Source organism: Heptranchias perlo, chromosome 11 (assembly GCF_035084215.1).
Source record: "Heptranchias perlo isolate sHepPer1 chromosome 11, sHepPer1.hap1, whole genome shotgun sequence".
NCBI lineage: Eukaryota > Metazoa > Chordata > Chondrichthyes > Hexanchiformes > Hexanchidae > Heptranchias > Heptranchias perlo.
Window position 1 is genome coordinate 80,764,774 of NC_090335.1, and position 23,176 is coordinate 80,787,949.

The 23,176-nt window shown below is 50.2% G+C and overlaps 1 protein-coding gene across 5 annotated transcripts in view; it reads left to right on the plus strand.

Moving 5' to 3' along the window:
• robo1 (roundabout, axon guidance receptor, homolog 1 (Drosophila)) overlaps nt 1-23,176 on the plus strand; it is a 359,932-nt gene that overhangs the window by 264,363 nt on the left and 72,393 nt on the right. For 4 of the 5 annotated variants that reach the window (XM_067993416.1, XM_067993419.1, XM_067993420.1 and 1 more), the window contains exons 14-17: nt 7,558-7,792; nt 11,488-11,609; nt 18,821-18,992; nt 20,525-20,728. In XM_067993416.1, coding sequence (XP_067849517.1) covers nt 7,558-7,792; nt 11,488-11,609; nt 18,821-18,992; nt 20,525-20,728 — 733 coding nt within the window. The remainder of the gene's footprint in view (nt 1-7,557; nt 7,793-11,487; nt 11,610-18,820; nt 18,993-20,524; nt 20,729-23,176) is intronic. The other variant, XM_067993418.1, reaches the window with a different exon arrangement.

The following is a 23,176-nucleotide window of genomic DNA, read 5'->3' on the forward strand; positions in this document are numbered from 1 at the left end:
CACTCACCCAGTCCGACATCCCACTCACCCAGTCCGACATCACACTCACCCAGTCCGACATCACACTCACCCAGTCCGACATCACACTTACCCAGTCCAATATCCAACTCACCCATTCCAACATCACACTCACCGTCTCCGACATCACACTCACCCAGTCCGACATCACACTCACCCAGTCCAATATCCAACTCACCCAGTCCAACATCACACTCACCGTCTCCGACATCACACTCACCCAATCCGACATCACACTCACCCAGTCCAATATCCAACTCACCAAGTCTGACATCACACTCACCCAGTCCAATATCCAACTCACCCAGTCCAACATCACAATCACCCAATCCGACATCACACTCACCCAGTCCGATATCCAACTCACCCAGTCCGACATCACACTCACCCAATCCGATATCCAACTCACCCTGTCCAACATCACACTCACCCGGTCCGACATCACACTCACCCGGTCCAATATCACACTCACCCAGCCCAACATCACACTCACCCAGTCCAATATCCAACTCACCCAGTCCGACATCACACTCACCCGTTCCAATATCACACTCACCCAGCCCAACATCACACTCACCCAGTCCGACATCACACTCACCCAGTCCGACATCACACTCACCCAGTCCAATATCCAACTCACCCAGTCCAACATCACACTCACCCAGTCCGACATCACACTCACCCGGTCCGATTTCACACTCACCCAGTCCAACATCACAATCACCCAGTCCGACATCACACTCACCCAGTCTGATATCGCACTCACCCTGTCCGACATCACACTCACCCAGTCCGATATCCAACTCACCCAGTCCAACATCACACTCACCCAGTCCGACATCACACTCACCCAGTCCGATATCCAACTCACCCAGTCCAACATCACACTCACCCAGTCCAATATCCAACTCACCCAGTCTGACATCACACGCACCCAATCCGACATCACACTCACCCAGTCTGATATCACACTCACCGTGTCCGACATCACACTCACCCGATCCAATATCCAACTTACCCAATCCGACATCACACTCACCCAGTCCGAAATCACACTCACCCAGTCCAATATCCAACTCACCCAATCCGACATCACACTCACCCAGTCCGAGATCACACGCACCCGGTCCAATTTCACACTCACCCAATCGAACATCACATTCACCCTGTCCAAGATCACACTCACCCAGTCCGATATCCAACTCACCCAGTCCAACATCACACTCACCCTGTCTGACATCACACTCACCCAGTCCAATATCCAACTCACCCAGTCCGACATCACACTCACCCAGTCCGAAATCACACTCACCCGGTCCAATATCCAACTCACCCAGTCCGACATCACACTCACCCAGTCCGACATCACACTCAACCGGTCCAACATCACACTCAACCGGTCTAACATCACACTCACCCAGTCCGAGATCACACTCACCCAGTCCGACATCACACTCACCCAGTCCGACATCATACTCACCCAGTCCGAGATCACACTCACCCAGTCCGACATCACACTCACCCAGTCCGACATCACACTCAACCGATCTAATATCCAACTCACCCAGTCCGACATCACACTCACCCAGTCCAATATCCAACTCACCCAGTCCGACATCACACTCACCCAGTCCGACATCCCACTCACCCAGTCCGACATCACACTCACCCAGTCCAATATCCAACTCACCCAGTCCGACATCACACTCACCCAGTCTCGCATCACACTCACCCAGTCCGACATCACACTCACCCAGTCCGACATCACACTCACCCAGTTCAATATCCAACTCACCCGGTCCGATATCACACTCACCCAGTCCGACATCACACTCACCCAGTCCAATATCCAACTCACCAAGTCCGACATCACACTCACCCAGTCCGACATCACACTCACCCAGTCCAATATCCAACTCACCCAGTCCGACATCACACTCACCGTCTCCGACATCACACTCACCCAGTCCAATATCCAACTCACCCAGTCCGACATCACACTCACCCAGTCCGACATCACACTCACCCAGTCCAATATCCAACTCACCCAGTCCGACATCACACTCACCCAGTCCGACATCACACTCACCCCGTCCAACATCACACTCACCCAGTCCGACATCACACTCACCCAGTCCAATATCCAGCTCACCCAGTCCGACATCACACTCACCCAGTCCGAAATCACACTCACCCAGTCCAATATCCAACTCACCCAGTCCGACATCACACTCACGGAGTCCGACATCACACTCACCCAGTCTGACATCACACTCACGCAGTCCGACATCACACTCACCCTGTCCGACATCACACTCACCCAGTCTGATATCACACTCACCGTGTCCAACATCACACTCACCCAGTCCAATATCCAACTCACCCAATCCGACATCACACTCACCCAGTCCAATATCCAACTCACCCAATCCGACATCACACTCACCCAGTCCAATATCCAACTCACCCTGTCCGACATCACACTCACCCAGTCTGATATCACACTCACCGTGTCCAACATCACACTCACCCAGTCCAATATCCAACTCACCCAGTCCGACATCACACTCACCCAGTCCAATATCCAACTCACCCTGTCCGACATCACACTCACCCAGTCTGATATCACACTCACCCTGTCCGACATCACACTCACCCAGTCTGATATCACACTCACCATGTCCAACATCACACTCACCCAGTCCAATATCCAACTCACCCTGTCTGACATCACACTCACCCAGTTAGAGATCACACTCACCCAGTCCAATATCCAACTTACCCAATCCGACATCACAATCACCCAGTCCGACATCACACTCACCCAGTCCAATATCCAACTCACCCAATCCGACATCACACTCACCCAGTCCGAGATCACACTCACCCGGTCCGATTTCACACTCACCCAGTCCAACATCACACTCACCCTGTCCGACATCACACTCACCCAGTCCGATATCCAACTCACCCAGTCCAACATCACACTCACCCTGTCCGACATCACACTCACCCAGTCCGAAATCACACTCACCCAGTCCAATATCCAACTCACCCAGTCCAACATCGCACTCACCCAGTCCGAAATCACACTCACCCAGTCCAATATCCATCTCACCCAGTCCAACATCACACTCACCGTCTCCGACATCACACTCACCCAGTCCGACATCACACTCACCCAGTCCAATATCCAACTCACCCAGTCCAACATCACACTCACCGTCTCCGACATCACACTCACCCAATCCGACATCACACTCACCCAGTCCAATATCCAACTCACCAAGTCTGACATCACACTCACCCAGTCCAATATCCAACTCACCCAGTCCAACATCACAATCACCCAATCCGACATCACACTCACCCAGTCCGATATCCAACTCACCCAGTCCGACATCACACTCACCCAATCCGATATCCAACTCACCCTGTCCAACATCACACTCACCCGGTCCGACATCACACTCACCCGGTCCAATATCACACTCACCCAGCCCAACATCACACTCACCCAGTCCAATATCCAACTCACCCAGTCCGACATCACACTCACCCGTTCCAATATCACACTCACCCAGCCCAACATCACACTCACCCAGTCCGACATCACACTCACCCAGTCCGACATCACACTCACCAAGTCCGACATCACACTCACCCAGTCCAATATCCAACTCACCCAGTCCAACATCACACTCACCCAGTCCGACATCACACTCACCCGGTCCGATTTCACACTCACCCAGTCCAACATCACACTCACCCAGTCCGACATCACACTCACCCAGTCTGATATCGCACTCACCCTGTCCGACATCACACTCACCCAGTCCGATATCCAACTCACCCAGTCCAACATCACACTCACCCAGTCCGACATCACACTCACCCAGTCCGATATCCAACTCACCCAGTCCAACATCACACTCACCCAGTCCAATATCCAACTCACCCAGTCTGACATCACACGCACCCAATCCGACATCACACTCACCCAGTCTGATATCACACTCACCGTGTCCGACATCACACTCACCCGATCCAATATCCAACTTACCCAATCCGACATCACACTCACCCAGTCCGACATCACACTCACCCAGTCCAATATCCAACTCACCCAATCCGACATCACACTCACCCAGTCCGAGATCACACGCACCCGGTCCAATATCACACTCACCCAATCGAACATCACACTCACCCTGTCCGAGATCACACTCACCCAGTCCGATATCCAACTCACCCAGTCCAACATCACACTCACCCTGTCCGACATCACACTCACCCAGTCCAATATCCAACTCACCCAGTCCGACATCACACTCACCCAGTCCGAAATCACACTCACCCGGTCCAATATCCAACTCACCCATTCCGATATCACACTCACCCGGTCCAATATCCAACTTACCCAATCCGACATCACACTCACCCAGTCCGACATCACACTCACCCAGTCCGACATCACACTCAACCGGTCCGACATCACACTCAACCGGTCCAACATCACACTCACCCAGTCCGAGATCACACTCACCCAGTCCGACATCACACTCACCCAGTCCGACATCATACTCACCCAGTCCGAGATCACACTCACCCAGTCCGACATCACACTCACCCAGTCCGACATCACACTCACCCAGTCCGACATCACACTCAACCGGTCCGACATCACACTCAACCGGTCCAATATCCAACTCACCCAGTCCGACATCACACTCACCCAGTCCAATATCCAACTCACCCAGTCCGACATCACACTCACCCAGTCCGACATCCCACTCACCCAGTCCGACATCACACTCACCCAGTCCAATATCCAACTCACCCAGTCCGACATCACACTCACCCAGTCTCGCATCACACTCACCCAGTCCGACATCACACTCACCCAGTCCGACATCACACTCACCCAGTTCAATATCCAACTCACCCGGTCCGATATCACACTCACCCAGTCCGACATCACACTCACCCAGTCCAATATCCAACTCACCAAGTCCGACATCACACTCACCCAGTCCGACATCACACTCACCCAGTCCAATATCCAACTCACCGTCTCCGACATCACACTCACCCAGTCCAATATCCAACTCACCCAGTCCGACATCACACTCACCCAGTCCGACATCACACTCACCCAGTCCAATATCCAACTCACCCAGTCCGACATCACACTCACCCAGTCCGACATCACACTCACCCTGTCCAACATCACACTCACCCAGTCCGACATCACACTCACCCAGTCCAATATCCAGCTCACCCAGTCCGAAATCACACTCACCCAGTCCAATATCCAACTCACCCAGTCCGACATCACACTCACGGAGTCCGACATCACACTCACCCAGTCTGACATCACACTCACGCAGTCCGACATCACACTCACCATGTCCGACATCACACTCACCCAGTCTGATATCACACTCACCGTGTCCAACATCACACTCACCCAGTCCAATATCCAACTCACCCAATCCGACATCACACTCACCCAGTCCAATATCCAACTCACCCAATCCGACATCACACTCACCCAGTCCAATATCCAACTCACCCTGTCCGACATCACACTCACCCAGTCTGATATCACACTCACCGTGTCCAACATCACACTCACCCAGTCCAATATCCAACCCACCCAGTCCGACATCACACTCACCCAGTCCAATATCCAACTCACCCTGTCCGACATCACACTCACCCAGTCTGATATCACACTCACCCTGTCCGACATCACACTCACCCAGTCTGATATCACACTCACCATGTCCAACATCACACTCACCCAGTCCAATATCCAACTCACCCTGTCTGACATCACACTCACCCAGTTAGAGATCACACTCACCCAGTCCAATATCCAACTTACCCAATCCGACATCACAATCACCCAGTCCGACATCACACTCACCCAGTCCAATATCCAACTCACCCAATCCGACATCACACTCACCCAGTCCGAGATCACACTCACCCGGTCCGATTTCACACTCACCCAGTCCAACATCACACTCACCCTGTCCGACATCACACTCACCCAGTCCGATATCCAACTCACCCAGTCCAACATCACACTCACCCTGTCCGACATCACACTCACCCAGTCCGAAATCACACTCACCCAGTCCAATATCCAACTCACCCAGTCCAACATCGCACTCACCCAGTCCGAAATCACACTCACCCAGTCCGATATCCAACTCACCCAGTCCGACATCACACTCACCCAGTCCGACATCACACTCACCCAGTCCGATATCACACTCACCCGGTCCAATATCCAACTCACCCAATCCGACATCACACTCACCCAGTCCGATATCACACTCACCCGGTCCAATATCCAACTCACCCAGTCCGACATCACACTCACCCAGTCCGACATCACACTCACCCAATCCGACATCACACTCACCCAGTCCGACATCACACTCACCCAGTCCGACATCACACTCACCCAGTCCGACATCACACTCACCCAATCCGACATCACACTCACCCAATCTAACATCACACTCACCCAGTACGACATCACACTCACCCAGTCCAACATCACACTCACCCAGTCCGACATCACACTCACCCATTCCGACATCACACTCACCCAGTCCAATATCACACTCACCCAGTCCGAAATCACACTCACCCAGTCCGAAATCACACTCACCCAGTCCAATATCACACTCACCCAGTCCGACATCACACTCACCCGGCCTGATATCGAAATGCATCCCAAACTCCCCAGTAGTTTTTAATGTTGTGTTTTCGATCAATTTACATCTTTGTTTATGTGAATAGCAATTCTTTTTCAATATCTGTTTATAATTGAGTTTTCTCTAATCTAATCTCCTCTTGTTCTCCTGCCCTGACTTACCTTAATGGAAAATTCTGGGTTGATGTTCTCAATGTTTTGAACATTTTCTGTCTCTCGATGAAGACTATCTTGTCTCTGGAGTCTAGAGTTTAAGCTTTACTAAGTTTTGTCCCTCATTCCTCCCCAGCGGTCTCTCTGCTGCGGCAGCAGTTTGGGTCTCAACAATTACCCTCCATTCCTCTCGGTCAGAGAGGGTAAAACGAGCCATGATTCCAGCTCGCGATCCCCATCCCCTGACCCCCCCCTGGCTGAGTGAGTGTGAGCGTCTGGCGAGGATGGGATTGAGTAAGACTGCCATGATGGCCATGGTCGAATAGCCTGCTAACAATGACTGCCTGGGTTCACATATAACGGACGGGCACTTGGGGGTAGCTGATATGACTGTACCCCTGTGAGTCTCAGCACCTTCAGGAGAGGATGGGAGGGTGATTAAAACAAAACTGATTGAAAAACAAAGTCCTCTCAAGTCTTCCTTTGGACGTGGCTTTCCTCCCTCGCACATTAGGGGACAAGACTGGCTTCCTCCCTTGTTCCCCCCACCTCGGGTGATCTGTGTGTGCCTCATGGCCAATGAGGACCTCCCCGTTTGCTGCTCTGCGTCACTTCCCCCACGGACTGACCGCTTTCCGACCTTTCCTCCCCAGGTTGATGAGCAGTCGCAGTACATCCAGGGATACAAGATACTGTACAGGCCGTCCTCGCCGGACAATCGGCCACAGTCCGATTGGTCAGTTTTTGAGGCGAGGTCGGCAACCGATCGCAGCGCCGTGGTCCCGAAACTGAGGAAAGGCGTAGGCTACGATATCAAAGTGCGGCCGTTTTTCAACGAGTTTCAGGGTGCGGACAGTGATGTGAAATATGCTAAGACCACGGAGGAAGGTAAAACACACAGTACGGCAAGATTTCATTTTTGTCAATTCGCCCAACGATTTGGTTCCATTTTCTATTTCTGCTGTTTTATTTGTCTGTTTTCTATTTGGGCCTTACAGCCCAGAGCAGGAGGGAGGGAGGCTTTGGCCCACTGGGGACCATTTGCACCCCTGAGTCAGGAGGGGTCGAGTTCGAACCCCCTCTCCAGACAATCCCGGCGAGCGGAGACCGGATCCCCAATATCACACTCACCCAGTCCGACATCACACTCACCCAGTCCGACATCACACTCACCCAGTCCGACATCACACTCACCCGGTCCGACATCACACTCACCCAGTCCGACATCACACTCACCCGGTCCGACATCACACTCACCCAGTCCGACATCACACTCACCCGGTCCGATATCACACTCACCCAGTCCGACATCACACTCACCCGGTCCAATATCACACTCACCCGGTCCGACATCACACTCACCCAGTCCGACATCACACTCACCCAGTCCGACATCACACTCACCCGGTCCGATATCACACTCACCCAGTCTGACATCACACTCACCCAGTCCAATATCACACTCACCCGGTCCGACATCACACTCACCCAGTCCGACATCACACTCACCCAGTCCGACATCACACTCACCCAGTCCAATATCACACTCACCCAGTCCAATATCACACTCACCCAGTCCAATATCACACTCACCCGATCTAATATCACACTCACCCAGTCCGACATCACACTCACCCGGTCCGATTTCACACTCACCCGGTCCAACATCACACTCACCCAGTCCGACATCACACTCACCCGGTCCAACATCACACTCACCCAGTCCGACATCACACTCACCCGGTCCGACATCACACTCACCCGGTCCGACATCACACTCACCCGGTCCGACATCACACTCACCCGGTCCGACATCACACTCACCCAGTCCGACATCACACTCACCCGGTCCGACATCACACTCACCCAGTCCGACATCACACTCACCTGGTCCAATATCACACTCACCCAGTCCAATATCACACTCACCCAGTCCAATATCACACTCACCCAGTCCGATATCACACTCACCCAGTCCAACATCACACTCACCCGGTCCGACATCACACTCACCCAGTCCGACATCACACTCACCCAGTCCGAAATCACACTCACCCAGTCTGACATCACACTCACCCAGTCCAATATCACACTCACCCAGTCCGACATCACACTCACCCGGTCCAATATCACACTCACCCAGTCCGACATCACACTCACCCAGTCTGACATCACACTCACCCGGTCCAATATCACACTCACCCAGTCCAACATCACACTCACCCGGTCCAATATCACACTCACCCAGTCCAATATCACACTCACCCGGTCCAATATCACATTCACCCAGTCCGACATCACACTCACCCAGTCCAATATCACACTCACCCAGTCCGACATCACACTCACCCAGTCCAATATCACACTCACCCAGTCCAATATCACACTCACCCGGTCCAATATCACATTCACCCAGTCCGACATCACACTCACCCAGTCCAATATCACACTCACCCAGTCCGACATCACACTCACCCAGTCCAATATCACACTCACCCAGTCCAATATCACACTCACCCGGTCCAATATCACACTCACCCAGTCCAACATCACACTCACCCGGTCCAATATCACACTCACCCAGTCCGACATCACACTCACCCGGTCTAATATCACACTCACCCAGTCCGACATCACACTCACCCAGTCCGACACTACACTCACCCAGTCCAACATCACACTCACCCAGTCCAATATCACACTCACCCGGTCCAATATCACACTCACCCAGTCCAATATCACACTCACCCAGTCCGACATCACACTCACCCGGTCTAATATCACACTCACCCAGTCCGACATCACACTCACCCAGTCCGACACTACACTCACCCAGTCCAACATCACACTCACCCAGTCCAACATCACACTCACCCAGTCCAATATCACACTCACCCGGTCCAATATCACATTCACCCAGTCCGACATCACACTCACCCAGTCCAATATCACACTCACTCAGTCCGACATCACACTCACCCGATCTAATATCACACTCACCCAGTCCGACATCACACTCACCCAGTCCAACCTCACACTCACCCAGTCCGACATCACACTCACCCAGTCCACCCAGCTCTGAATTATTGGGTTGACACTGAGTGGGATTCTCGAGCCCACGGAGTGTTGATAGCCTCCTCTCACCCTATTAGTTGTGGGAACCCATGAAACCCTCCCACCATATTGGACTAACCACCCTATCGCCTGGCGTAAAGATGATTACCCCCGTGGAAGGAGATTTCACATCGTGGCCTGTCAGACTGTAAATCAGCCTGTGAATCCTCCCACTATTTCACACTGTTCTCCAAGGGAAGAGAGTGAAGATCCAAGGACAATATCCACCCTGGAGTGGTAGGAAGTCCTCTCTCTCCCCACCCTCCCTGTCAGAGGTTTGCTACTTCGCCTCAGCCACAGGGAGGGAGTTAATGCCGGGGATTGATACCTAGTGGCGCTGGGCATTGCTCTCCCAGAACCCTGAGCCATCTGAGATTTCCAGGCTGTGGACTGCGTGAACCGCGCTGATAGCTGAAGAATGGAGATCCAAAGATGGGAACGCAAATGGACGATCATATTAACAGGAAAATCCCTCGACACTCGGGCCTGGGTTCAAACCCAACCTCTCTGTTTGTAAGACTCCTGCACGAGACGGGTTTTGTGGTCAGAAGGTTCAGGGTTCGAAGATGAAATGGGAGGTCCCATCTACCATGAGACACACAGCGAGTTACAGATCACCCGAGAGGGGGAGACAAGGGAGGAGGCCAGATCCATCCCCCAATGTGTGAGGGGGAAGGCAGCGTCCAGAGGAAGACTTGAAAGGACCTTGTTCTGGGCACCGCACCTCAGGAAGGATATATTGGCCTTGGAGGGGATGCAGATTCACCAGAATGATACCGGGGCTAAAAGGGTTAAACTACGAGGACAGGTTGCAGAGACTAGGCTTGTATTCCCTCGAGTATAGAAGATTAAGGGGTGATCTGATCGAGGTGTTTAAGATGATTAAAGGATTTGCTCGGGTAGATAGAGAGAAACTATTTCCTCTGGTGGGGGGAGTCCAGAACAAGGGGGCAGAACCTTAAAATTAGAGCCAGGCCGTTCAGGGGTGATGTCAGGAAGCACTTCTTCACACAAAGGGGAGTGGGAATCTGGAACTCTCTCCCCCAAAAAGCTGTTGAGGCTGGGGGTCAATTGAAAATTTCAACACTGAGATTGATAGATTTTTGTTGGGTGAGGGGATTAAGGGTTAGGGAATCGAAGCAGGTAAATGGAGTTAAGATACAGATCCATCATAGTCTAATTGAATGGGGAACAGGCTCGAGGGGCTGAATGGTCTACTCATGTTCCTGTGTTCCTATTACAGTCTTACTCAATCCCATTCTCACCTGATGCCCACACGCACTCTCCAGCAGGGGCTCACTGGGCTGTGTGTGAGAGTTCGAAAATGTTCTAATATGAGAATTAATTATGTTTCTAGAAAGATCTTAAATATGTGACAGAAAACAAAGTCAGGCATTTATTTTTAAACCTGTGTGTTGTTGTCAAACGCTAATAGTGACCCTGATTTTCTTTACTCTCTGACGGAATAGCCCCCAGCGCACCACCCCAAAGTGTCACGGTGAAGCTGAACGATGGGAATGGAACCGGCATCATGGTTGCTTGGCAACCACCTCCTGAAGACTCTCTAAATGGTGACCTCCAGGAGTATAAGGTAAGGCCACATCTAACTGGGATCAAATGTTCCTCACATCCCTCAGTCTACTGGCCTCTTGTCCATCCCCCACTTCCTTCGCCCCGCCATTGGCGGCCGTGCCTTCGGCTGCCTCGGCCCTAAGCTCTAGACTTCGCTCCCTAAGCCTCTCCGTCTCTCTACCTCTCTCTCCTCCTTGAAAACGCTCCTTAAAACCTACCTCTTTGAACAAGCTTTTGGTCTCCTGTCCTAATAGCCCCTTATGTGGCTCGGTGTCAGATTTTTGTTTGATAATCGCTCCTGTGAAGCACCTTGGGACGTTTTAGAGTTAAATGGAGGTTGTTGTTGATGGTGATGGTGATGATGATGACGATGATGAAGGTCATGGTGATGATGGTGATGTTGATGATGATGGTGGTGATGACGATGGTGATAATGGTAATGGTGATGGTGATGATGGTTATAATGATGATGGTGGTGGTGATGACGATGGTGATGATGATCGTGATGGTGATGATGATGGTATTGAAGGTGATTGTGATGTTGATGATGGTGATGATGATGGTTATGGTGATGATGATGGTGGTGATGATGGTGGTGGTGATGATGATGGAAATGGTGATGATGGTGGTGGTGATGATGGTGATGGTGATGGTGGTGATGGTGATGGTGGTGATGGTGATGGGGATGATGATGGAAATGGTGATGATGATGTTGATGTTGATGTTGGTGATCTTTCAAAGTTCTCCTGATTCAGGAACTGTCCCTCTAGATTGGTAAACTGCACACATCACTCTGCTTTTTAAGAAAGGAGAGAGAGGGAAACCGGGGAATTATAGACCAGTTAGCCTAACATCTGTTGTGGGGAAAATGCTGGAGTCTATAATTAATGATAGGGTGACTGAACACCTCGAGAATTTTCAGTTAATCAGAGAGAGCCAGCATGGATTTGTGAAAGGTAGGTCGTGCCTGACAAACCTGATTGAATTTTTTTGAAGAGATGACTAAAGTAGTGGACAGGGGAATGTCAATGGATGTTATTTATATGGACTTCCAGAAGGCATTTGATAAGGTCCCACATAAGAGACTGTTAGCTAAATTAGAAGCCCATGGAATCGAGGGAAAAGTACAGACTTGGTTAGGAAGTTGGCTGAGCGAAAGGCGACAGAGAGTAGGGATAATGGGAAGGTACTCACATTGGCAGGATGTGACCAGTGGAGTCCCGCAGGGATCTGTCTTGGGGCCTCAATTATTCACAATATTTATTAACGACTTAGATGAAGGCATAGAAAGTCTCATATCTAAGTTTGCCGATGTCACAAAGATTGGTGGCATTGTAAGCAGTGTAGATGAAAACATAAAATTACAAAGTGATATTGATAGATTAGGTGAATGGGCAAAATTGTGGCAAATGGAATTCAATGTAGACAAATGTGAGGTCATCCACTTTGGATCAAAAAAGGATAGAACAGGGTACTTTCTAAATGGTAAAAAGCTAAAAACAGTGGATGTCCAAAGGGACTTAGGGGTTCAGGTACATAGATCATTGAAATGTCATGAACAGGTGCAGAAAATAATCAACAAGGCTAATGGAATGTTGGCCTTTATATCGAGAGGACTAGAGTACAAGGGGGCAGAAGTTATGCTGCAGCTATACAAAACCCTGGTTAGACCGCACCTGGAGTACTGTGAGCAGTTCTGGGCACCGCACCTTCGGAAGGACATATTGGCCTTGGAGGGAGTGCAGCGTAGGTTTACTGGAATGATACCCGGACTTCAAGGGTTAAGTTACGAGGAGAGATTACACAAATTGGGGTAGTATTCTCTCGAGTTTCGAAGGTTAAGGGGTGATCTGATCGAAGTTTATAAGATATTAAGGAGAACGGATAGGGTGGATAGAGAGAAACTATTTCCGCTGGTTGGGGATTCTAGGAGTAGGGGGCACAGTCTAAAAATTAGAGCCAGACCTTTCAGGAGCGAGATTAGAAAACATTTCTACACACAAAGGGTGGTAGAAGTTTGGAACTCTCTTCCGCAAACGGCAATTGATACTAGCTCAATTGCTAAATTTAAATCTGAGATAGATAGCTTTTTGGCAACCAAAGGTATTAAGGGATATGGGCCAAAGGCAGGTATATGGAGTTAGATCACAGATCAGCCATGATCTTATCAAATGGCGGAGCAGGCACAAGGGGCTGAATGGCCTACTCCTGTTCCTATGTTCCTATGATGTTGATGGCAATGATGGTGATGATAATGATGATGATGATTATGTTGATGATGATCGTGATGATGGTGATGGTGATGATGATTGTGATGATGGTGATGATGATGGTGATGGAGGTGATGATGATGATGATGATGATGATCGTGATGATGATGATCGTGATGATGATGATCGTGATGATGATGATGGTGATGATGGTGATGATGGTGATGATGATGATGATGGTGATGATGATGATTTTGATGATGGTGATGATGATGATGATGGTGATGGAGGTGATGATGGTGATGATGATGATGATCGTGATGCTGGTGGTGATGATGGTGATGGTGATGGTGGTGATGATGGTGATGGAGGTGATGGTGATCGTGATGATGGTGATCGTGGTGATGGTGATGATGATGATGATGATCGTGATGGAGGTGATGGTGATGATGGTGATGATGATCGTGATGATGGTGATCGTGGTGATGGTGATGATGATGATGATGATCGTGATGGAGGTGATGGTGATGATGGTGATGATGATGATAATGATGGTGATGATGATGGTGATGATGGTGATGATGATGATGATGATGATGGTGATGATGATCGTGATGATGGTGATGGAGGTGGTGATGGTGATGGAGGTGATGATGGTGATGGTGATGGAGGTGATGATGGTGATGATGGTGATGATGTTGATGGTGTTGATGGTGGCGATGGTGATGGTGATGATGGTGATGATGATGATGGTGGTGATGGTGGTGATGGTGATGGTGATGATGGTGATGATGTTGATGGTGATGATGATGATGGTGGTGATGGTGGTGATGGTGATGGTGGTGATGGTGATGGTGATGATGGTGATGATGTTGATGGTGGCGATGGTGATGGTGATGATGGTGATGGTGTTGATGATGGTGATGGTGATGATGTTGATGGTGATGATGATGATGGTGGTGATGTTGGTGATGGTGATGGTGATGATGGTGATGATGATGATGATGGTGGTGATGGTGGTGATGGTGATGATGGTGATGGTGTTGATGATGGTGATGGTGATGATGTTGATGGTGATGATGATGATGGTGGTGATGGTGGTGATGGTGATGGTGATGATGGTGATGATGTTGATGGTGTTGATGATGGTGATGGTGATGATGTTGATGGTGATGATGATGATGGTGTTGATGATGGTGATGGTGATGATGTTGATGGTGATGATGATGATGGTGATGGTGTTGATGATGGTGATGGTGATGATGTTGATGGTGATGATGATGATGGTGGTGATGGTGGTGATGGTGATGATGGTGATGGTGATGATGATGATGGTGTTGATGGTGGTGATGGTGATGGTGATGATGGTGATGATGATGATGATGGTGGTGATGGTGATGATGGTGATGATGATGATGATGGTGGTGATGGTGGTGATGGTGATGATGGTGATGGTGATGATGATGATGGTGTTGATGGTGGTGATGGTGATGATGGTGATGATGGTGATGGTGACGATGATTATGGTGTTGGTGATGGTGATGATGGTGATGGTGATGATTATGATGTTGCTGATGATGATGGTGATGATGATTATGATTCCAATGATCGTGATGATGGTGATGATGGTGATGATGATGATGATGGTGATGATGTCGATGATGGTGATGATGTCGATGATGGTGATGTGTTGATGGTGATGATGATATGGTGATGATGATGATAGTGATGATGTCGATGATGGTGATGATGTCGATGATGGTGATGTTGATGTGGATGATGTAGATGATGGTGATGCTGGTGGTGATGTTGATGATGATGGTGGTGGTGATGGTGATGGTGATGATGGTGGTGGTGATGATGTTGGTGATGATGGTGGTGGTGTTGATGGTGTTGATGGTGGCGATGGTGATGGTGATGATGGTGATGATGATGATGGTGGTGATGGTGGTGATGGTGATGGTGATGATGGTGATGATGTTGATGGTGATGATGATGATGGTGGTGATGGTGGTGATGGTGATGGTGGTGATGGTGATGGTGATGATGGTGATGATGTTGATGGTGTTGATGGTGGCGATGGTGATGGTGATGATGGTGATGGTGTTGATGATGGTGATGGTGATGATGTTGATGGTGATGATGATGATGGTGGTGATGTTGGTGATGGTGATGGTGATGATGGTGATGATGATGATGATGGTGGTGATGGTGGTGATGGTGATGATGGTGATGGTGTTGATGATGGTGATGGTGATGATGTTGATGGTGATGATGATGATGGTGGTGATGGTGGTGATGGTGATGGTGATGATGGTGATGATGTTGATGGTGTTGATGATGGTGATGGTGATGATGTTGATGGTGATGATGATGATGGTGTTGATGATGGTGATGGTGATGATGTTGATGGTGATGATGATGATGGTGATGGTGTTGATGATGGTGATGGTGATGATGTTGATGGTGATGATGATGATGGTGGTGATGGTGGTGATGGTGATGATGGTGATGGTGATGATGATGATGGTGTTGATGGTGGTGATGGTGATGGTGATGATGGTGATGATGATGATGATGGTGGTGATGGTGATGATGGTGATGATGGTGATGATGATGATGATGGTGGTGATGGTGGTGATGGTGATGATGGTGATGGTGATGATGATGATGGTGTTGATGGTGGTGATGGTGATGATGGTGATGATGGTGATGGTGACGATGATTATGGTGTTGGTGATGGTGATGATGGTGATGGTGATGATTATGATGTTGCTGATGATGATGGTGATGATGATTATGATTCCAATGATCGTGATGATGGTGATGATGGTGATGATGATGATGATGGTGATGATGTCGATGATGGTGATGATGTCGATGATGGTGATGTGTTGATGGTGATGATGATATGGTGATGATGATGATAGTGATGATGTCGATGATGGTGATGATGTCGATGATGGTGATGTTGATGTGGATGATGTAGATGATGGTGATGCTGGTGGTGATGTTGATGATGATGGTGGTGGTGATGGTGATGGTGATGATGGTGGTGGTGATGATGTTGGTGATGATGGTGGTGGTGATGGTGATGATGGTGATGATGATGGTGGTGACGTTGATGGTGATGATGGTGATGATGATGGTGGTGACGTTGATGGTGATGATGATGGTGGTGACGTTGATGGTGATGATGGTGGTGATGATGGTGATGATGATGGTGATGATGGTGGTGATGATGGTGGTGACGTTGATGGTGATGATGGTGATGATGATGGTGGTGACGTTGATGGTGATGATGATGGTGGTGACGTTGATGGTGATGATGGTGGTGATGATGGTGATGATGATGGTGATGATGATGATGGTGGTGATGATGGTGGTGATGGTGATGATGATGATGGTGGTGATGATGGTGGTGATGGTGATGATGATGATGATGACTGTGATGAAAGTGATGGCTTTTAAATGCCAAGTGTGGTCACCAAATCAGCCTCGTTTTGAAATGGCAGTTTTTGACCTTAGCGGACGGAGGCGCAATCTGCACATTCCTCGGCCTCCTATTTCAACACAGAAGGTCCCTGATCAGTTATTTTAAACTAATAACATGCCTGTTAAACACTCAACAAGCAACCTCATCAACAGGCACTTGGCATTCGGCCCCTAATATGTCAACGTCACCTGCAAACATGTGTCTTAATTCGGCCTGCCTTCTCCCCTGCTCGGGCCAGTCTTGCCAATGTCTTGACCAGTGGGTTTCGGCCCCTTCACCCGGGGTTTATAAACAGAACGAAAGCTTCAAGTTCTGAAGCTCGATCTGTGGTCAATGGAGATCCGTCCCCACCTGCTGGACTAGGCTGGAATTGCAGGTGTTAACTGGTGATGGGCCTTTGCTCAGCTCCTGCACGGATACTTGGCTCAGCACCTCTGACCTCAGCTGACCTTTGGTTTAATTTCTCGAGGTGCGGCAGGATAAACCTTCATGATTTAAATAAAATGCTTGAGTCCCTGCTGCTGCTTCATTTACTCCCTCACTGGGCTGCTGAGGCGCAGTTTAATTTTCACAGATACTAAGTATGTTCTGATCAGATTGAGAATTTTCTGGCAGCAGGCCTATTGGCCTCAGGACCTCTGGGCCCGGAGGGGTGGGGGAATGGGCAAGGTTTCCTGGTTAAAGGTGAGATTTAATAGAGGTGTTCAAAATCATGAAGGGTTTTGATAGAGTAAATAAGGAGAAACTGTTTCCAGTGGCAGAAGGGTCGGTAACCAGAGGACACAGATTTAAGGTGATCGGCAAAAGAGCCAGAGGGGGAGATGAGGAGAATATTTTTTACTCAGTGAGTTGTTCTGATCTGGAATGCGCTGCATGAAAGGGCGGTGGAAGCAGATTCAATAATAACTTTCTAAATAGCACCGGTCAGATCTTTTCCATTCACCCAAGAGGGCAGATGGGGCCTCGGTTTAACGCCTCACCTCTGACGGTGTTGGTTGGGATTTTGTGTGCAAGTCTCTGGGGTGGGACCTGAACCCACAACCTTCTGATTCAGAGGTGAGTGTTCTACCACTGAGCCACAGCTCAAACAAAGCCTCGCTGTCCTCATTATCATCAGTGTCACTGGGCTGGTGGAAACAGGAAGTGGTGGGGGGAGGGGGGGGGATATGGGGGGCACGGAGCGGGGTAGTGAAATCAGCCATGGTTCCACTCCTGATCACTGTCCTGTGATCCCTGCTGGCCAGCGAGTGAGTATGTGCACGTGTGTGTGTATACGTGTGTGTGTATACGTGTGTGTGTATACGTGTGTGCGCAGGCACTTGTGTGTGAGTATGTGTGCGTGACTGTGCGCATGTGTGTGTGCACGTGTTTGTGTGCATGCATGTGTGTGCGTGTGCATGTGTGGCTGCGTGTGTGTGTGTAGGGGAGACAGGATTGATTGGAGATGCCTTCCTTGGTTGAATAGCCGGTGCCTGTGGGACTCCCTTAGCTTCACTGATGCCTTTTTCCGTTTCCCCGTTCTAGATCTGGTGCCTGGGCAACGAGAGTCGATACCACATCAACCGGACGGTGGGAGTCTCTGCACTCTCTGTGGTCATCTCGTCCCTCACCCCCGGGGTCCGGTATCGAGTGGAGGTGGCGGCCAGTAACGGGGCAGGACACGGGGCGAAGAGCGAGGCCCAGTACATTCAGCTCGGTGAGTTGCCTGTTGGTGAAACCGTGCCCAGGCTGGACCTCGAGCCCACTGCCAGGTGACTTCTGGGGCTGAGCCGCTGAAAGGCGGTGGGTTTTCGGTCGGTCTCTGGACGGGTAATGGCCTCGGTGGAGGATCCCGAGCTGCCACTCTCTCTGTCTGGAGCTGTCGACTGTTCTCTCCTGCCTCTGGCGGGGTTCTGCCGCCGCCCAAACTTCAAAGCCCTCCTCGGTTTATACTTTTCTCATCATGTCTCTCATCACCTCGAAGAGTTCGGCAGCAACTTGTCGTGGGATCAACACTGAAAGGAAATGTCCCTGAGCTCGCTCACAGACTCACTGAGAAAAGAGCCTGCCAGCAAATCTCTCTCTCTCTCTGTCTCTCTCACTCTGTCTCTCTCACTCGGTTTCTCTCTCTCTGTCCCTCTCACTCTGTTTCTCTCTGTCTGTCTGCCTGCCTGTGTCTCAGTCTCTCTCTGTCTCTCTCTCTCTATCTCTTTCTTTCTGTCTCCCTCTGTCTCTTTCTTTCTGTCTCCCTCTGTCTGTCTCTCTCTCTGTTGCTCTCTCGCTCGCTCTCTCTCTTTGTCTCGCTGTCTATCTGTCTCTCTCTATCTGTCTGTTTCTTTCTCGCTCTGTCTCTCTCGCTCTGTTGCTCTCTCTCTGTCTCTCTCTCTCTGTTTCTGTCTCTCTCGCTCTGTCTCTCTCTCTCTCTCTGTCTCTCTCTCTGTCTCTCTGTCTCTCTCTCTGTCTCTCTGTCTCTCTCTCGCTCTGTCTCTCTCTCTCTGTTGCTCTCTCGCCCTGTCTCTCTCTGTCTCTCTCTCTGTCTCTCTGTCTCTCTCTCGCTCTGTCTCTCTCTCTCTGTTGCTCTCTCGCCCTGTCTCTCTCTGTTGCTCTCTCGCTCTGTCTGTCTCTCTCTCGCTCTGTCTCTCTCTCACAGTTCCTCTCTCGCTCTGTCACTCTCTCTCTCTATTGCTCTCTTTCTCTCTCTCTCCTGCTGGGTCTGACCCCTGCTCAGTTAAGTATGAGTATGTCCGGGCTTTCAGGCGTACCTGGGCAAAGAGTCTCAGTGCGTTTATTTGAGCACAGGACTGTGGTACCATTGTCAAGCCTGATCCTGCACATCAGGAGTCACCAAACGGCACTCAGGAGCGGGATCCTGAAAGGTTAGGCACTTGTTATAACAGGAATGTTGAGTGTAATTGTAGTGCCTGGGCTGCGATGAGCTAACTCAGACCGGACCAGGGAGTATACTGGTCAGTGTGGCTCAGTAACAGACCGGCCGAGACATTTACCAAAGCTTTGATGTTAAATATTCCGCCAGTAAACTTCACAGTTGATAAATATAAGTAGTTTTTTACACTGCGATATTGAGCTGGGAACCTTCCTCCCTAGTGCCACAGAGTGGCCGGTGCCTGCAGCTGCACCGTGACCGTTGACATGGGAAAATTGGATGGAAACAAACTCCCATCACAAATAGGAAAATCGAAGCTCTCTCCAAAGTTCTCCGAACTCATGGCCGATTCTTTCCCTCTGCAGATTCCTTTGGGAGGCTGAGCCCAGAACAGTCGGAGGACCAGGTCAGCCTGGCGCAGCAGATATCGGATGTGGTGAAGCAGCCAGCCTTCATTGCTGGAATCGGAGCTGCGTGCTGGATCATTCTGATGGTCTTCAGCATCTGGCTGTACCGGCACAGGAAGAAACGCAACGGTTTAACCAGCAGCTATGCCGGTATGCGGAAAGGTGTTGTGTTTTCATCTTCTGTATTTAATCAGTTACAGACGGAGCTTTACTCTGTGTCTAACCCTGTACCTGCCCTGGGAGTGTTTGATGGGACAGTGTAGAGGGAGCTTTACTCTGTATCTAACCCGTGCTGTACCTGCCCTGGGAGTGTTTGATGGGACAGTGTAGAGGGAGCTTTACTCTGTATCTAACCCATGCTGTACCTGCCCTGGGAGTGTTTGATGGGACAGTGTAGAGGGAGCTTTACTCTGTATCTAATCACTGCAGTCCGTGTGGTGACGGTTCTCCCACAGTGCTGTTAGGAAGGGAGTTCCAGGATTTTGACCCAGCGACGATGAAGGAACGGCGATATATTTCCAAGTCGGGATGGTGTGTGACTTGGAGGGGAACGTGCAGGTGGTGTTGATTCCATGTACCTGCTGCTCTTGTCCTTCTAGGTGGTAGAGGTCGCGGGTTTGGGAGGTGCTGTCGAAGAAGCCTTGGCGAGTTGCTGCAGTGCATCCTGTGGATGGTACACACTGCAGACACTGTGCGCCGGTGGTGAAGGGAGTGAATGTTTAGGGTGGGGGAGGGAGTGGGTGTTTAAGGTGGGGGACAAGCTAATTCAGGAAGCTCTTACTTCTCATCGTTTTATGATGCAGTGAGCGAGTGGAGCCCAAGAGAAAGCGAGATGTGGAAGAAGGGCATGTCCCAGGGAGTGGGAGTACAACAGAGGGTCTACATAGGGGTGGGAGAATCTCAGGGAGACTCGGACATGGGGGTGGGAGTGTCTCTGTCGCTCCTCACACCCAATGGGGTAGGAATTGGTCTGCGTTGCACCTGTTTTTTCACGCGTAATATGGGCAGTGGGACATCCTGCACCCAATCTGCGCAGCTGTAGGGCGTGCTGCGAAACTCGGAGGGCCCACTTTTTAGGCGCTCCAACAGCAACAACTTGTATTTATTTTGCGCCTTTAACATAGTGAAACGTCCCAGGGCGCTTCACAGGAGTGATTATCAGACTAAAATTTGAGACAAAGCCACATAAGGAGATATTAGGACAGGTGAACAAAAGTTTGGTCAAAGAGGTAGGTTTTAAGGAGCGTCTTAAAGGAGGAGAGAGAGGGGGAGAGGGGGAGAGGTTTAGGGAGGGAATTCCAGAGCTGAAGGCACGGCCGCCAATGGCGAAGTGATGAAAATCGGGGATGCGCAAGAGGCCGGAATTGGAGGAGCGCAGCGATCTGGGAGGGTTGTGGGGCTGGAGGAGGTTACAGAGAGAGGGAGGGAGCGAGGGCCATGGAGGGATTTGAAAACAAGGATGAGAATTTTAAAATCATTTTAAAATCAGGTGTTGGGGTGGTTGAACAAGTTAATTAGGGGCCTCACACCTGTTAAAATCATAGAAAATTGACAGCACAGGAGGCCATTCGGCCCATCATGACCCTGTTGGCCGAAAATGAGCCACCCGGCCTGATCCCACTTTCCAGCACTTGGTCCGTAGCCCTGTCAGTTACAGCACTTCAGGTGCACATCCAGGTACTTTTTAAATGAGTCGAGGGTTTCTGCCTCTCCCACCCTCTCAGGCCTGTTGAAGGGCCTCTTGCTGCAATTAGCCAGCAATGAGTGGGGTGAGGCCAGTCCTGCCTTGCTGATGATTTTTCAGCCCCCCCCCCCCCCAGTACCCCATTGCAATCCCCTCCTCCCTGCACTTACCTGAGAGGCAAAGTGGCCGGTCTCTTCCCTCCCTCGGGCAAATTAAATCCTTTAATCATCTTAAACACCTCGATTAGATCACCCCTTAATCTTCTATACTCGAAGGAATACAAGCCCAGTCTCTGCAACCTGTCCTCGTAATTTAACCCTTTTAGCCCCGGTATCATTCTGGTGAATCTGCGCTGCACCCCCTCCAAGGCCAATATATCCTTCCTGAGGGGCGGGGCCCAGAACTGAACCCAGTCTCCAGATGGGGTCTGACCAGAGCTCTCTGTCCAGTGATAACATAACTCCCACCCCTCTGTATTCCAGCCCCCTCGAGATAAAGGCCAACATTCCATTAGCATTTTTATCATTTGCTTTTGGACCTGTCCACTGGCTTTTACTGATTTCTGTACTTGGACCCCACAATCCCTCTGATCCCCCACAGTTCCCGGCTTCTGGTCATTTTGAAAATACTCTGATTTATCTTTCTCGGGTCCGAAGTGGATGACCTCACACTTTCCCACATTGAACTCCATCTGCCCCAGTTTTGCCCACTCACTCAATCTCTCAATGTCCCTTTGCAACTTTCTGCTCCCATCTACACTATTTGCTGTGCCTCCTAACTTAGTGTCATCAGCAAGCTTTGATATACGGCTCTCGATTCCTTCGTTGAAGTCATTGACGAGTGTCAGCCCAAAAACAGGCCCAGGCGAACTTTTACCCCAACGTGTTTGTTTTCCAATCCTGCTCACTCTGCAGCCAAGTTTCTGT